Consider the following 16757-nt stretch of genomic DNA (forward strand, 5'->3'; position numbering starts at 1 on the left):
TACTAGGTAGTTACGGTCTTTGATTATCATTTTACAATCCCACGTAAGCTATAAGTATGAAGCAATTGATTTATTATTTTACAAAAGGTACATAGAAGATGCGAAATAACTAGTGAAATTCAAAATTTCTTCCATTACTAATCTCTTCCTAAATCTAATAAGATTCTGTGGAATAGTATTCTCAACAAACATTCACCCTCTTCCAAAAGTTATATTCTAGAAAGAGTGCAAGGAAAGACAAATGGGATAATTGCAAAATTACAAATCAAATTATTTTGAGGAGTATCGAATAATAATAATAACGTTGTTCTAATAAATGGTGCACCTACTGAAAAGCCATAACAAATTTGATTTTTGTTTTTTGTTTAAATATGATTTGGGCTAATAACATAATACTGGATCAATGACGCTAAAAGCCTAAAAATAGCTTGTGGTTTTCGAAGTATAGGTAAGGGCAAACCAAACATAATAACTTAAGGCACAATTGCACAGATAGCCAATTTAATTATGGCACGCATTTAAAGTGAAATGTAAAGCAACAAAATACACCGTGCACAAGTCTTACTATTGGATGCACTTTATATCCAATCAGTAATACTTAAGGATCGTTTGATTGGGAACAAGTTATCTTAGAATTAGTTTGGCTATCCCGAGATAACTTATCACACCATCTATATGAGATAAACTTATTTCATCACTATGCTATAAATAGTAAGATAAGTTATCCCAAACATGACAACCAAACAAGATATAAAATTTTATTCCATCACTATTTATTTTTATCCCTCACACCACCAAAAAGTCTAGTGTGTGTGAGAGAGAACAAGAGCAGCAGTGCTTTTATGTAAAGTTTGTCAATACTGGCTATAAGTTAAATGATTTGAGAAGTTGAATACAGCTTAAATAGCAGGTAGGAATCAGATGCAATTCCAACATAACTTAATTAAAAACAATTTGGGCTGCACCCACGCCAAAAATCTGAAGTCCAAAGCACAACCTTTTTGTCACATTGAAACTCAATAGACCATCAAGATATAGAATAATAGAAAAGGCCATGTTTGGGGTAGTGTTTAATTATTATCCTTCAAATTTGTGATTTTTTAATTTGTCATTCAAAACTTTTTAAGTATATGATACCGAATATCCCTGACATAGAAAAAAAACAAAATCGCAAGACATATGTGTTTATTATCATATTATGATATAACAGTCACTTGTTTCTACATAACATGAGTCATGAGTTGAAAGAGGCATAAGTTCAATAATAGGTATAATAAACTTGTCATCCAAGGGCAAGTTCTATAATTAGAAACAATACAACTCATCCAAGATAACTTATGCCTTGTGACATTAGGTCAGAAAATTGTACGACCCCTAAAACACAAAGGAAAAAAGGATCGACACTTCTTCACATTATTATTACAGAAAGAAACATTATTCAGATTAAATAATAAAGATAACCTGTATTTAGTGATGTTTATAACCGTTCAAGTCAGATACATTTTATACACTTCTGCCTGTTTTTGGTTAATAATATGGAGGACAATATTATAGTTATAAATAACTGGTTTTCTTGGTGTTCAATCTCTATGGTACAAATCATCATTACAGCTCAACAATGACAAGTCATGCCTCTAACAACAAGTATCCTTGCCTCTCTACAAGCTACAAGGTCCACATCTTACCAAACAGAAAATAGGTAAATCTTTAATGTCCTTCAAAACAAATCCAGGCCACTTCCTTACAAATGATAAATGAGGCAAACTTTCCTTTATCACCTACAATATCAAAGATTTAACAGTCAAGAATCCCCATTTTGTACACACACACTACTGTAATCAAGAAATATTACTTACTAACAAATCCAATTTAAGTTAGTTGGAGCTAATGTTGTGTCAAACTAAGTTCTACTACAAATAACACCCCCACACCCCCACCCCCTCATTCATGGACCAAAGCCTCACATTCCAGACTCAACATCTTAATCCATTTCTCCAATACCCTTTTCTCCCAGAGTCTTCATCTTCTCCCATACCTTTAACTAGTTAATTGCAGTAGACAGATTAAGATTTCGACAATGATCCTTCGAAATTTCAGTAAACTGGTAAACATACTACTCTATTATTTAGATGTCCAACAAAACTTTGCAAGTGACGTTTCTAAACAAATCCACCATCTTTATTCTTTCTAAACAAGACTTTTATTTTTGCGATATAAATATTCTAAGCTATGCTACAAAGGTAAACAAGAAGCACCCAAAATATGATCCTGGTTGAGATATGAGCAATCAAGTATAAAAGACGACTCTCCTTCACATACACAGATTCATCTATATTTCTCAAAGTAGTGCTAGTTCAGACCCAGATAGACAGAAGGGCAATGGCAAATGAATTTCAAAATCACAGTGGATTTTGCAAGATGCTTTGTGCACCGGGCTGCCCCTTTTACAGTAGATTTTGCGAAATTGCAGAACACAAGCCTACGTGTACTACATTCTACCCTCCCTGACCTCATTTATGGGATCTCACTGAGTATGTTGTTGTTGCAGAACACAAGCATCATGACAATACATAAAGAAATATTCCACAAAAAGGAAGCAATGATGCACAGAACATGTAACTTTGAAGCATATCTATTCAATAACTTTAGATCACTGGCGGAGTCAATCATTACTTTAGGCCCCCATTAAACGAAAACTTCACCCAAAGCAACAGTTTTAGTACAAGGAGGTAAACTACCAAATAATGGCTTAGAATAGAAAACATCAATTAGCTGTAGATCATTCACAGAATCATAAGGAAAACTGTAATATTCACAATAAAATGTCAGAAGGAAAATGGACAAAATCCCCCAAAGAGAAAAATTGCTAATAATGCCAATCAAGAATTACCAATTTACAAGAGCAAAAACAGAAATGTCGACACCAATCTTCTGCTGAATCCTTAATTTAAGTAATCCATGGAGTGCCATATTCGTTGCCAAATCCGCTGTTCAAAGAATCTCAATTTGTATAACTCTAGCTATATAAAAACATGCTCCACCAGCTAACAATAATTAGTCAAAGAAATTGAAGCAACAACAGATTCATCCAATGGAATTGTGTCTTCAAAATCCAGAATGTGCTTTCAACAATTGCCTTCTCTTGATTATTAAAAACGCCACAACACAGACCTGCAAGATCGCGGCAATGCCAACAAACATTAACCCAAGTCTCTTCCCCCAATTTAGCTTCTTTTCCTTTTGTGGTGGGCTTAATTTAACATTAGACTTATGGTGGTCTCGAGGGTGGTGTGAATGTTCCTTCTCTGAGGTTTTAATCTTGGGAGGAGGTGGCGGAGGGGCTCTTTGATTGGGTGGAGGAGGTGGAGGAGCCAATGGTGAAGGTGGGGGAGGCGGAGGGGGAGATGGAGGTGGAGGTGGTGGTGGCGGTGGTGGAGGCGGCGATTTCTCAGATTCCGGCGGCGGCGGTTGTAAGTTAGGGGAATTCACATTGCCCTGCGACTGCACAGGAAGACTAAATAAACAGAAGAAGATCCCCAATATGAAGATTACCCAAGTCGACAATGATCGATCCATACATGGGCAATCAAATCACAATAAAAATTAACTCCTCCCAATCCTCATGTCATCTGGGTCGGACTCAAATCCCCCAATATTTTCCCCAAATCGAAAGAAGTAGGGTTTACAACCGTTTCCCCCAGATAATATTTTTTCGCTGATCTTGAAAACAACAACTAATTGTTCCAAAACAATCACCCCAATATGCTAATAATTCAAGAATCTGACAATTTGCGAGATTGAGAAAAGGAAGATATCTTTTCTTTTACCTCATATGAGATTATCTAAATGCGGCAAATATATTCTTGTTGTTGACAAATTTCTTCCCAAAAATGGTCGTGATCCCCCTGATATTATTCTTGAGAGATGAGGAAGATGAGAAATGGGGGACAACGAAGGGAAGAGAAGGAGAAAGAGAGAGAGAGATAAATGGAAAATGCAGGCGGGGTGGGGGATTCAACGGTTGGTCTATTTTGGGAAATCAATTCACCATTTCATCGCCTGCCACTGTTAACTCTTCTAACACCGTTATTTCATGTGTTTTTATCAAATGAATAAATAGTATAGGTTTCACTTGATACGAAATTTAAAAATATATGTAAATTTTATAATTTTAAATTAATGTTTGATTAATTTTTTTTTTTTTAACGGAGCAAATATATTGTGTTATTAATTTTAAATTGATTTAGGAATATGTTTTTGTTCAGAATTGAATGATATGAATGTCAATAGAATAGTTAGTGCATTACGTTTTTGATGGACTTATTCATTTCGAATTTTAAAAAATTGCATGAAAAATAATTTTAAGAATTCATTTGATCGAATTAACGAAATAGAAGGGTAATGCTTAACAATACCAACAAATAATGGAACATGGAGCTTCCTACATTCTTGCTCTTTAAAGTATAACTATATTTAACTCCTATTTACTATAATTATTGTTAGAAGACGTAATTTAATTTGTCAAAATATTGATAATTTTGAGTTTGAATTTTGAGGATGAAAAAAATTATATCTAGAGATTTGTCTTGGAATGGGAGAATTTAAATTTTGTTGGACAATGGAAGTTCTACTCTTAACCAAAAGATTTGGAGTTCGAGTACCCGAGTGAAATTTTTTTAACTTTCTCATTAAAAAAGAGAAAACATGGCACGCAGGGACTATAGTATTCAAATCTCCATGTTTTATCTAGAACACAAATCACAATACTAAAAAGATTCCTTTATAGTTTTTGTGTTATAAAAACACTCCATCTGATAATTGATAGTAAAGAGTAACCATGAGTAACATTTGATTAAATGGTGCCGAAAAAATTGTATATGAAGTATGAATCGTTAGAATTCTCTTGATTTAACATGGTAGTTAATTGGTTAATGAAGTTGGTATAAAAGCATAAGACATCCCGTTCAATTTTCATTATAAACAAACATTTTTCAAATATGTATGAGTTAGTTGAAAAACGGATAAACTACTTTGGATCGTTAAAAAAACTTTATATTTCCTTTAAGATCAAGGATGGCCCTATCTTAGAAAACCATGTTCTAGGATTGGTGCATCTCACTCACCAGATCTCTACTGAATTAAATAAACAAAGTATAATTTTAGTAAATCTGAATTGTGCAGTACCATAACGTCTGCCAGGGAATCCAATATTTCCAGCCCTACATACTACTTATAATTATTTCACTACACATATTTTATATTACTATATTTCTTATCTTAATCAACTTATTATTCTATCTGTATTTTCTTTTTCACCATTCGACTATAATGATCTAAGATCAGTATCTAATTTTAAAATTAAAAAAAAAAGGTAGCTGTCTAAAAGGTACACCAACACTGCAAAGAATAATTGCACACACTTAACATTCAATTATTTAGGGTCAATTATTTTGCAAGTCTGATTTGTTGTATATAGCTTTTTCTACAAATCAGACAGCCTAAAACCTACTAGGACTATACACTTTTTTTGCAATAAAATAATCTCATTACAAAAAGAATTAAGCAAAAGATAAGTTAAATTATGAAATATTAATAACTTAATCTCAAATTTCCTCTATTAAGTTTGTCAACTCCATTATAATCAGATCTAGCCAGAAAAAAAAATTAACAAGGATGATGGACCTTGTGTGTGCTGTTCGACAGCTATATATGAAGACAGTTTTGGCCTGATCATATAAAGAGAAAAAAAAATTGTACCTACAGAGGATGAAAAAGTTGCATTCCTAATAATCAAAATAGCTTTATTGACTTAATTTTGAAACAAAAATTCTTGCAAATCCCTCCAAAGGGTCCTACTTTATTTATTCTATGAACTGTTTTTACTATTTTTGATAGATTGGTTGGTTAGAACCTCTAATTAAGCAAAAGATAATATTTAACACTCACATTGTAATTTGTACAAGTTTTTTTGTCTGAATTTCAATTATATGTTATTTCATATGTTACATTTTTTAAGTTATTCCAAAATAGGTTGACATGACGTGCAATATATAAAAATAGTGAATTCGTATTAAATAACATGTCCAAATAGGATACTTGTGCAATTTCTACCATTTTTAATGTGGTTTGGTCCTTTCTTAAAAACTTGAAAGAGAAAAATAACTCTTTCAAAGTATTTGTGAACATATAATTATTAATGTTACTCAAGATAACCAAACTTATGGAAATAGAAATAACTTATTCGAGACAAATGTTTTCTTTTGAAATATATTTTATGTTAGTAACAACTACCAAAAAGAAAACCAAATTGGAGGAACTGGGCCGAAGACTGAAGAATGGTTTGTAAGATTGGGCCCAAACGCTTCGTGAGGCCTGCCCTTTCTCGGGCTCATATGCCACTTTTAGATGACCTTCAGCCATTTTTGCCGTTTCAAAATAAGTAGAAAAATAATAAATTTTTTAAATCAGAATGAGACAAATAAATTGACTATTGTTCAGGGGAGTATTAAGTTTGTTTAGATAATTATCTAATCATGTCATTAGGTTCGTGATAGTTGTTTTAAATGAATTATTTGTAATACAAATACGACATTTATAATTATATCATATTGAAAGTATTATGTTATGCCAAATCGCAAGAGCAAATAAGGAATTCAAATTTACTCAAAGTTTAATGTTTGACCCCTTTGAAGAAACATGAAAAATGTTGGAGTTGAAGAGACAGAAGAGACTTTGGTAGAAATTGTACAGTATGATGTGGGCCATGGGATGGGAATGTGGGCCTACTTTTGTGGGGCCCATTGGCATGTGGATATCTTTCAAAACTACAATACACCAAAAATGCATTGGGAATTGTTGCCAAATTATCTCTACTGATTTAAAAGTTTTAGGGTTCGTTATAGTTTCTAAGTTTGTAGTGTCTACCAAACGTAAAAGATATTACTTCCTCCGTTTAAAAAATTCGTTTAAAAAATGATGATCTAATTTAATTTAGAATAAAATTTTAAAAAAGAAAATAGACTCATTAATCTTGTGATTTTAAATTAAAGTTATGTCAAATATGTCAAAATGACTTATAATCTTGTAGTTTTAAACATGCCACATAGAAATTTAAAGTTAAAAATATTGTAAAAAAATTGGATCATTCTTTTTTAAACAAACTGAATGAAATAAGGACATTTCTTTTATCAAATTCTTGTATATTTTACGAAAGGTGTAAATTATAATTCATAAATAAGATATTAAATTGTTGAAAAAATTTTAATTGAAAAATCTGGTAAAAAAGGTAAACTAACATATTTCAGAATATGTTATTTTACTTTTTTGGAACATTTTTATCCTTTTAACTTTAATAGTTTTTAATTAAAAATAAAAAAAGATCAGTTTATTTTAAAATAAAATAAAATATTATAGACTTCTTAAATTTTTGGTCAAATTTGTTGGATATTTAGCTTTGCCCTAAAATATTCTAGGATGTTTTTTTAGTAATTTTGACATATATCAAACATAAAAATCATATTTATATGTAATGACTATAGTTTGTATAATTGCACTCCATAATAAATTTTATATTTGCTATGACTCTTTTTATTTATATAAGAAACACGTTCACATATAGCAAACATGAAGAACAATTTTGTACTATATTATAGCTGAAGTTTGCATAATTGTGATTCATAACAAATTTTCTATTTGCTATGAGACTTTTGATCTGTATAATTCGCTAGATACATCCAATTTATACAAATTGTTCAGTTTTGTATCAAATTATTTATACAATGTAACATAAATTTTGTATTTATATAATTATAAATGTATATGATAAAAATATATATATTTGTATTTGTATATACACTTTACTCTAGCTTTATAAAAACACAAACACATTTAGTATATTTGTATACCAAAAATGATTAATTATATACTAAATCAAATGTCAAAAAGGAAATATTTATTACGAATTACAAATAAAATAAACTATAAATATAACATTTAATTTAAATTAATAATTTATACTTTATACAATTTTCTCATAGATATTCATGTTACAAAATTTCAAATACATATAATTTTATAAAAATATACTAATTAATAATAATAATAGCAATTAAATATTCTTTAATATAATTTTTCACATAACATAAACCATCTTTTCATGTAGAAGTGAGTCTTTTGTTGTAAAGTTTAAATTGATGTTATTGTTCTTTTAAAAGTTTCAAATCATGTTTTTTTTTTAAAGAATTTAAGATTCAATCTAATATAGCATGTCCTAATGTAAAAGTGTTATTTTCTTCGCTTCTAATTTCGCTTCGTATTAGTCGATTGCTTTTCTTTTTATGAGATAATTTTACAAACTCATCCTTTTAATGCTTCGAAAAAATTAAGTGCATGGTTAATAAAGGAAAAAATTATTTAATATTTTTTGATTTTGTAAAATGGATAATTAATATATGACAATAATAAAACAATCCATACGGGCTATGGCGGAGCCACCTTACTATTAGGATTCATCTGAATTTCTTTTTAACAGAATATTATATAATATATACAAGATTAAAATAATTTTTTGATATATATAGTATATATCGAACTCTTTCGATTATTTTATTTGTCTAATTTTTATATTTTAATCCCTTTTATTGAAAATTTTGACTCCACTCCACCAACGAGAGAGGAAGCGTAATTTTAGTTTAATTTTGGGATTCTTGCTACATTGTCTGATGTTTGCTTTATTAAATGTGGATACCCAACCTTTTGTCAAACAGAGATGGAAAAGTTGAAGGGTCACAGAGAAACTGTGCAGAAAAATCCAAAGCTCAACACCCAAAATTGTGAAAAGCTCAAAAAGAAAAAGAAAAAATAGTGTTGGCGTCACGTAAGTCTGAGTAGAAATATAAAGATGGATGCTGCAGTACCAGCTAGGAACAAAAGTAGAAAACTTCTCTTTTTTCTTTTTTTAAATAACTGAATGATTGGATTGAGCTAAATTTAAATCGAGTATAGATGCTAATTATCTTTCGAAGATATCTATGTGGTGAAAATAAAGGGGCTACTTTGTATATTTGAAATATATTATAACCAATTTAAATTTAGGGTTATCTAAATTATTTTCATAGGTTAATTTTAGACTGTATTCGTGCTCCTACTATTGATATCTTATAAGCCGGGAGATTTGTTCAGTTAGATTCTCTTCGCTTGCTTTTTGGTACATTCAGAAAACTCAGTAATCGAATCTATCCATCTATATATTCTCTTCTTCGATTCATTTTTCTTCTTGCTTATTTTATTCTCTCCTTTACACAAACAGGTAGATGGAAAATTAACTGACTTTTTAAATGGCTTAGATAATTTTTTGATTTGACGTGAATCGTTTGGAGATTATGATTTGTCTTTTGATTAATTGATGATTATACGCCCCTTCAATTAAAATAATTTTTAGATGTGAGGAGTTGATGAAAATAATTTCACATTCGTTTGAAACGAGATTACATGACTTGGACAAAAAAAATTTAAAAAATTAAATTAGATTGAAATTTGATATGTTTGTGTATAGTGAAGGTCAAATATATTATTAGGTTCAAAGGGTGCATATATAGATGAGGGGAATAAAATCAGTTTAGGAAAAAGTAGAACAAACTCTCCATGCAGTTGTCACAGGAAAAAGAAAACTAGAGAGAGACTTGACATGAAGGCACGCATATTAAGGTAAAAAAGTCTTACTTCATTTCTTCTCTGAAATACTACAACTATGATTTTGAAGAAAAGATAATGTAAAAATTTCCGATATTAGAACTTGCAAAATATCTTTGTATTACTCTCTTGTAATATAAATTAAATAATAAGAAAAAGATACTTTTTATTATGAATTCAAACTTAACATCTATTAACTATTTTGAATAATTGCAAAATATCATTGTATTACTCTCTTGTAATATAAATTAAATTATAATAAAAAAATTACTCTCGAGTATAAACTCAAACTTAAGATCTTTTAACTATTTTGGAATAATTTTTTAGATTTGAAAATGAAATGATAGAAAATATCATAAATTAAAATAGTTAATAATTTAAAATATTTAAGAGATATAAAAAAAATTACCGTGACTCTCAAAAATCAAAAGGTACCACATAAATTAAAAGGAAGGAGTATTGTGATATAATTTCCTTCGTCTCAATTTATTTATTTTTTTAGTCAATTTGAATAAGAACTATGAGCCCTTTGGATTAATTTTAAAAAAAAATAACTTTTAAGTTAAAAATAAAAAAAAATCAAATTGAAATCACAAGTCAAAAAATAGAAAGTAAATATTTTTTATTTCTGATTTATTTTAAGTCATTTAAACTTATTATAAGTTATTTTTGACCTTGCAAAATATTTGCTAACTTATTTTAAGTCATTTTTGACTCATTCTAAATTATTTTTAAATCTTTTTCATATACTTTTAAAAATAAAAAACTAACTTAAAAATAAATTTATCAATTTTTAAATCAATCCAAACGAGCTTTATAATTTTCTTTTTGACAACTCTTCAGTTCAGTCTTTCCAGATGATATCTTTGAGACGACATATTAAAGAGTATTTTTGCAAAGACGACATATTAAAGAGTATTTTTGCACGCCTGTTTGCAACATTCAATATCTACAATGCCTTTAATTTAAAATCCATAATGTTTTTTGATTTTTTTTTTATAATTTTATGTCACGTCAAATTAGATAAATAAATTCAAAGCAGAGAGTAGTGTACATGTTTGCATTCATTTACTTCTTTCTAAATGTGGATACAATTGAAACATTTTCTTCATTTACCTTTCTAAATGTGGATATGGTTGAAGTAATTTCTGTGTGACCCACTAATTAACTGGACCTCTAATTTGACTTTTTAATATAAAATTTTGGATGATTTTGTGTTATTTGTTTCTCTATATTTAAGAGGATTTGAATTTGGCAGTATCGACGGGGCCCTTCTGTTTATAACACTGCTCCTTCACATCAAAATTGACTTACGTAACCATCGCATCACTACTCAATCATATTTCTAATTTGATCTAAATTAATTCACAATTTGAAATTGCAATTCTTACGCGACATAGCTGTTAAAGATTTTAAAATATGTTCTTAGAAAAGAAAAAAATATATTATTAGGTTCTTGATAAATTTATTTATAAGTGACACAAATTAAAAGTGTTACACCAAGGCTAATAGATTATGTCGAACTATATAGAACTTGCTCAAACGATTTATTTACATAAAATTAAAATCTTGATTGTAAATTAATAGGAGTACATAATTCTAGAAATAAATATAAAATGTAGATCAAAGCTATTAAATTGGATGATCTAACATGTCAATCTTTGATTTCATTGCCATCAAATTAACATCCAAAAACATAATTCATAATCTAAAGGCATCTTAGAAGCAAGATTTGAGTATTCCTTTGAGCCAAAGGAAAGGAGGATTAGGACTAGTGAGCTAGCAAAACTAATCTCTAGAAATGTATCATCATTCATCACTAGAGGAGTAGAGGTTTACCCAGCAGTCATATTTGGTTATCTGTTTTTCATTGGTTCCATAATGCAAACATGGGAACGGGATGAACAAGGTCCATATTTCCAATTTGGCCTGAACTCGAAGAATTATCATCATTCCCCTTGCTACCATCTTCAAACTTGTGATCTTGAACCTGTACGGATGAATAATATGCCTGGGGATATTCTAATCCGACCCCAAATTCACAACTCATTTCACCTGAGCCAGAGCATTTGGGACTTGGGGCATTAGAAGAACTCCTGCTGCTTGATCCTGCAGCACCCATCATCGGTACCATGTCCATGAACGAATCTATAGGTTGCTGCAATTGCTCCCCATTTGTTATGGCTAAAATGGGCTGAGGTGAAGTTGTGCATGAACTATAGTCCTCATAGGAAGACGGGCAGACCACAGAATCTTTCGATGGGGAGCGCTTGGCAAGCTCTCCAGTTATTAAAGTTGAGCTTGAGCAAATCCGTTTGACATCGTACCTACTGATATCAAAATTCGTCACAGCGCTTGTCCCCCTGAACTTAATTGCAGCAATATCATAGGCTTCTGCTGCTTCCTCCTGCGTACCTGAAATAAGAAACATGACCAAATATTAAGGTTATCTACAATCGGTCAGTTTTAAGTTGAGATTTTTGAAGATACACGAGCTGATCTCAAAACTGAAGTAAAAATAACTTGAGTTTGTATTGCTACATCCTAATTATACTCAAATTTAAATATTATAACTTCTTTCTTAGTTGCTGGCTCCATTTGTCCCACCGGAGATAGTGGTGCGCTTTTGATTAACATTGTGTGGGATGAGTGTATGGGTCACATGACTTACATGCTCTCAACTAAGGGAGGAGCCAACTTGAGCCTGGGCGGATCATCTCAATCCCCTTCATTTGAAAAATTACACTATTTATATAGGACTAAAGTTAATTTTTATGTATATAAAGAATATATATTGAACTTCATTCAGCTTATTCATGTGTTTACTTCTTCATATTTTGAGCTCCTTAGTGAAAATCCTGACTCCATCATGTGGTTTCAATAATCTATAATTATATTACAAACAGAAATACATCACAATCTGAGTTGCAACCAAATTATGATCAGAACTTGTATTATAAGTTTTCTGTAGCTATAAGAGCATGCACATTTTTGGCTCAGCGCAATAAAAAATAACTACTGCTGCTGTACTACTATTATTCTAGTACATAGAGAATTCAGAAGCATCACGAAAGTCACATGTTTAAAGATGTAGCATTTCTTTTTCAAAATTTTTGTATCAGCGTGAAGAGAATAAAAACAAAACACCTATTAGGAAAATGAGGAAGACAGCTAGAACAAATAGAATTTTAGATGAATAATTGAATAAAAAAGCGTAAAACAATAAGTGAATCAAATAACTTACTGAAGGTGCCAAGGTACAAGTCTTTGTTGCCTGCAACTCTTCCAATTCTGGCTTGCCACCTCCCATGCTGATGATGCCTGCCCAATTTCCCAAGTTTCAATCAATGGGTTTGCTATAGTACTAGATTTCCATAGGTATGGTTTATTGGTTTTTGCATATGATTGCACATGCATAATAAAGTTTGCCTGTGCCCCTATTATTGAACATGGACAATTGCATTCAAAGAAAGCTGCAAATTTTGCAGCAATAAAATAGTAAATGTGGTAAAGAACTTTAATCGTAAAAAAGGTTGGTTTCCCTTTTGGTTTAATGCTACTACGAACCTTGTTACTCCTCTGAACATTGATGCCCCTCTTGAAAACCCACTGCTTTTCCTGTTTTAACATAAAAATGGGATACCATACTAGGTCAATTTTAGCAATAGTATTGCAAGTATGTTCCTTCTTTTTCAGTGTAACAGGCCATCAAACAGAAGAAAGAAAAAGAGGACTAGTGAAGAAAATAGAAGGGACATTACTCCCCTATGTACCTTCTCAAGTGTGCTACAAACTCTTGCCTATTCATATTTTTCATCTCCTCCAATTCCTTTTCGTAAGTGTTTAGCTGACATTATACATGAAAGATAACAACATAAATTCTTAGAGAAATAGAACAATATTGTTTAATTACGAGTTGTGTTCTGCCCATGAATAAGAGGGGACTTGTTGCAATAACAACAATAACAAGCCAGTTTAATCTAATGACAAGTGTGAAGAGGGTGGGGTGTGTGAGCAAGACCTCACCTCAACCTCATACAGATAGATAGACTGTTAATGTAAAGACCATTGACTCATGCAACGCACATAAAAACCGTTAAAAGAAAAAATATAGAGGACATATTATTTGAAGCAGCCCATAACATTCAGTAATTAAGGAGCAATAACAAGAATCAAATAATCACAAGTGTACTTACGGGGGAATTAATATGCGTGTTAGGACCCCAGTATTTTAAAGCAGCTAAATCATATGCTCTAGCTGCCTTTTCCTCCGTGTCATAACCACCTATAGAATTGAACAGTTCAAGAATTAAATTAATCACAAAAATTAGTCCAAAATATACATATACATAATATATTCACATTGGTTTCCTTTCCACATGTCAACAATATATTTTAGGCCCGAAAGTCAATATGTAGATAGAGAATGTCAATTACCTAGATAGACTGATTGATCCGAATGTTGGAGGAAGCAAAGATTAGAGAAGAAAACAAGATAAAAGTTAATTAGTATATTCATGAAGAAAAACTTTTGGAGAGTAAAATGTTGAAATTAAAGTGTAATTTTTTTCATTGAACACTAGTTAGTTGTAGAGAATCAACTACACTACTGACATTAATCTAAACACAGTGAGAGAATGAAGCATTACTACACACCTTGTCTGCCTTTCCTAGTTTGCCCTTCCTTTCTGCAACTGTTATCCCACAAATGTGCCTCGTATCTTCCAGTCCACCGATGTCTAATTTGGTCAAATTCCATTTCATTAAATAAAGATTATTCAAAATGATTTAGAGTTAATATGGCTAACATATCTTTTTAATACAAGCCTTAAATATAACTATAATATAGAAATCATTGTAGATTTTTTTTTTTCAAAAAAAAAATAGTTGAATTAGTACCTGGTGACTCCGCGGTACTGCGAAGTTCTTTGCCCAAAAGTATCAATGGATTTGCGCGGAACTGATTCCTTTGAACCACCAACATTTTTAACTGCTACCGGCCGTTTTTTGGGAGCGGCTGCAAGCGACAGTGCCTGGCAATTGGTAGGATTTACAATTTCTTCAGCTGACGACATTAATGGTGCAGCAACAGAAGCCTGGCGTAACCACGATTTGAATCCAGAAACAGAAGTAGCTCCGTCAAATGGCAGATGATAGACACTACTAGTAGAGTGTGCAAACTCATGATATGAGCTCTGAAATTGACTATTTTGAATTATCATCTGTGGAGACGGGATCAATTTCATGTTTGCTCCAATTTCTAACTGGTGTTGTTCGTGATCAGATTGATTTATGCTTGGTGGAATATTCACGTTGATTTCAGAAATTTGTTGTTCTTCATTAGAAGGAGAATTTGAGTAACAGCATCCAAGGAAATCCTCAAGCTTCGGACCCTCTTCTTCTTCTGGATTATTAGCAGTACTCATTTCATGATTCTCATACCTCCAACAATCTATTTTTGAAAAATAAAAATTAAATTACAGTATCAACTTCTCTTTTAACACATGAATTAGCAGTGGAAAAACGGAGCAAATCAGTAGAAATACCTTCAGTGGGTTCACAGCGTGGGAAAGGATCCATCATACATAGAGAACCATTAGTGCTTAAAGGCATGACCGACAAAGGAGTATTTTCAGCAGCTTCGTTTCGTCTTTCGTAATTTTTTACTTCTTCTTCTTCATCATCATCATCGATTCTGAAATCGGGAGTAAGAGAGAACCCCAACCAATTACTCATTATAACTATGAAGCAATTTGAACTCAATTTCTCTCTCTAGAACTCCGTGAGCGTTTTTTGTGTGGAGTTGGAGCTCATACTTTGAAGATCCCAGTGAAAGGAGACTGGAGTGTACATTATATATATATATATATATATATATGTTATATTCCTCCAATACCCATAAAATGTCTTATTTTCGCTAGTGGACTAGTGGAATATATAAGATTGAGAACAACAATTTCATTTTTTCTTGTATTCACATGCCCATGAGTATACCTACAAAACTTTGAGACATTCGATATACTAATTTAGGAGTGAATTTTAGAATGCTTGAGATACAGTAAATCTTTTGTAACAGTTACAATTAGGAATTTCATACAATTTTCTTTTATTTTTGAAGTATTAAGAATTAATTAGATTATATTTTTACTTTTTAAATTTTTTATAAAGATCGTTCAAATTTGATGAAATTTGAATATATCTTAAAACATTTTGATTCATCACGTTTTAATTTTCGATACAATCCTTTTCGTGTTGATACGTCACGTCTCGATTTGTAGGAAATTTTTGAGATTATAATAAAATATGTGGTATATTTAGATAATTTTTTTTAATTCTTATTGTTGTAGTTAATATTTTTTTATTAAAAAGGCATTTTGGACTAGAGGTGTGCATTTGGTTTTTCGGTTTTGAAGAAGTGTAATCCAATCCGAACCAAAATAAATTTGGTTTGGTTTTTCTCTTTTTGGTTTGAATTTTTTCGATTTGGTTAATCGGTTATGTCAATAATTAGAAATATAACAAAGTAATATTTGCAATTTAAAAAAAAGTTATATATATACATAAAATATTGAATTTCTTAAATATACTTTTTAATGTAAATCACAAGTAAGATAAAAGGGACAAAAGTAGTTAACTCCAACTTAATTCTAAACATATATATATACATAATTCAATTTTTTCAAATTTTCGGAATCCGAAAAAAATTAAAAAACCAAAAAAAGAAAATTATAAATCCAAAATCAAATTAAGAATCCAAAAAAACAATTTAAATTAGAATTTGATTAGATTAAATTTAATTTTTTGATTTAATCCAAATAGTGCACACCTCTAATTTGTAGATAATTTTTGAAAAAAGAGTTGTATTTAGAGTTGAAGTGGAAATACTTATATGAAAGTTGAAATTGTATTTTAATAAAATAAAAGAATCAAATTTCTAGGTGAAAACTTGAAAGTAACTCCTTTATCCTTTATTAATTTTTTTAGAAAAATGGGTGTTGGATTTATCTAGTAAAAGTTTTAGTTGATCTCTCATATTTTTAACAAGTAGATGAAGGAAAGATAGAGTA

The 16757-nt window shown here is 30.6% G+C and overlaps 2 protein-coding genes across 3 annotated transcripts; both read right to left on the reverse strand.

Annotated features, from left to right (window-relative positions):
- Nucleotides 1-1237: 1237 nt before the first annotated feature.
- On the reverse strand, nt 1238-4074 carry LOC107012526 (inverted formin-2). The gene is made up of 2 exons (XM_015212392.2): nt 2891-4074; nt 1238-1778 (listed from the first exon to the last, which is right to left on the reverse strand). The coding sequence occupies exon 1, from the start codon at nt 3574-3576 to the stop codon at nt 3106-3108; it is 471 nt and encodes a 156-aa protein (XP_015067878.1). The 5' UTR covers nt 3577-4074; the 3' UTR covers nt 1238-1778; nt 2891-3105.
- A 7162-nt stretch (nt 4075-11236) lies between these two features.
- Nucleotides 11237-15526, reverse strand: LOC107012946 (AP2-like ethylene-responsive transcription factor AIL1). 2 transcript variants are annotated; one of them, XM_027915365.1, is made up of 9 exons: nt 15237-15526; nt 14590-15094; nt 14347-14429; nt 14128-14136; nt 13887-13975; nt 13464-13537; nt 13258-13308; nt 12935-13011; nt 11237-12105 (listed from the first exon to the last, which is right to left on the reverse strand). In XM_027915365.1, exons 1-9 carry the CDS (start codon nt 15424-15426, stop codon nt 11558-11560), a joined length of 1626 nt encoding a protein of 541 aa, XP_027771166.1. In that variant the 5' UTR covers nt 15427-15526; the 3' UTR covers nt 11237-11557. The 2 variants fall into 2 exon arrangements, with proteins under 2 accessions (XP_027771166.1, XP_015068407.1); XM_015212921.2 differs by having other exon boundaries at nt 14590-15142.
- Nucleotides 15527-16757: the final 1231 nt, after the last annotated feature.

This window comes from Solanum pennellii, chromosome 3 (genome assembly GCF_001406875.1).
Source record: "Solanum pennellii chromosome 3, SPENNV200".
In the NCBI taxonomy this organism is placed as follows: Eukaryota; Viridiplantae; Streptophyta; class Magnoliopsida; order Solanales; family Solanaceae; genus Solanum; species Solanum pennellii.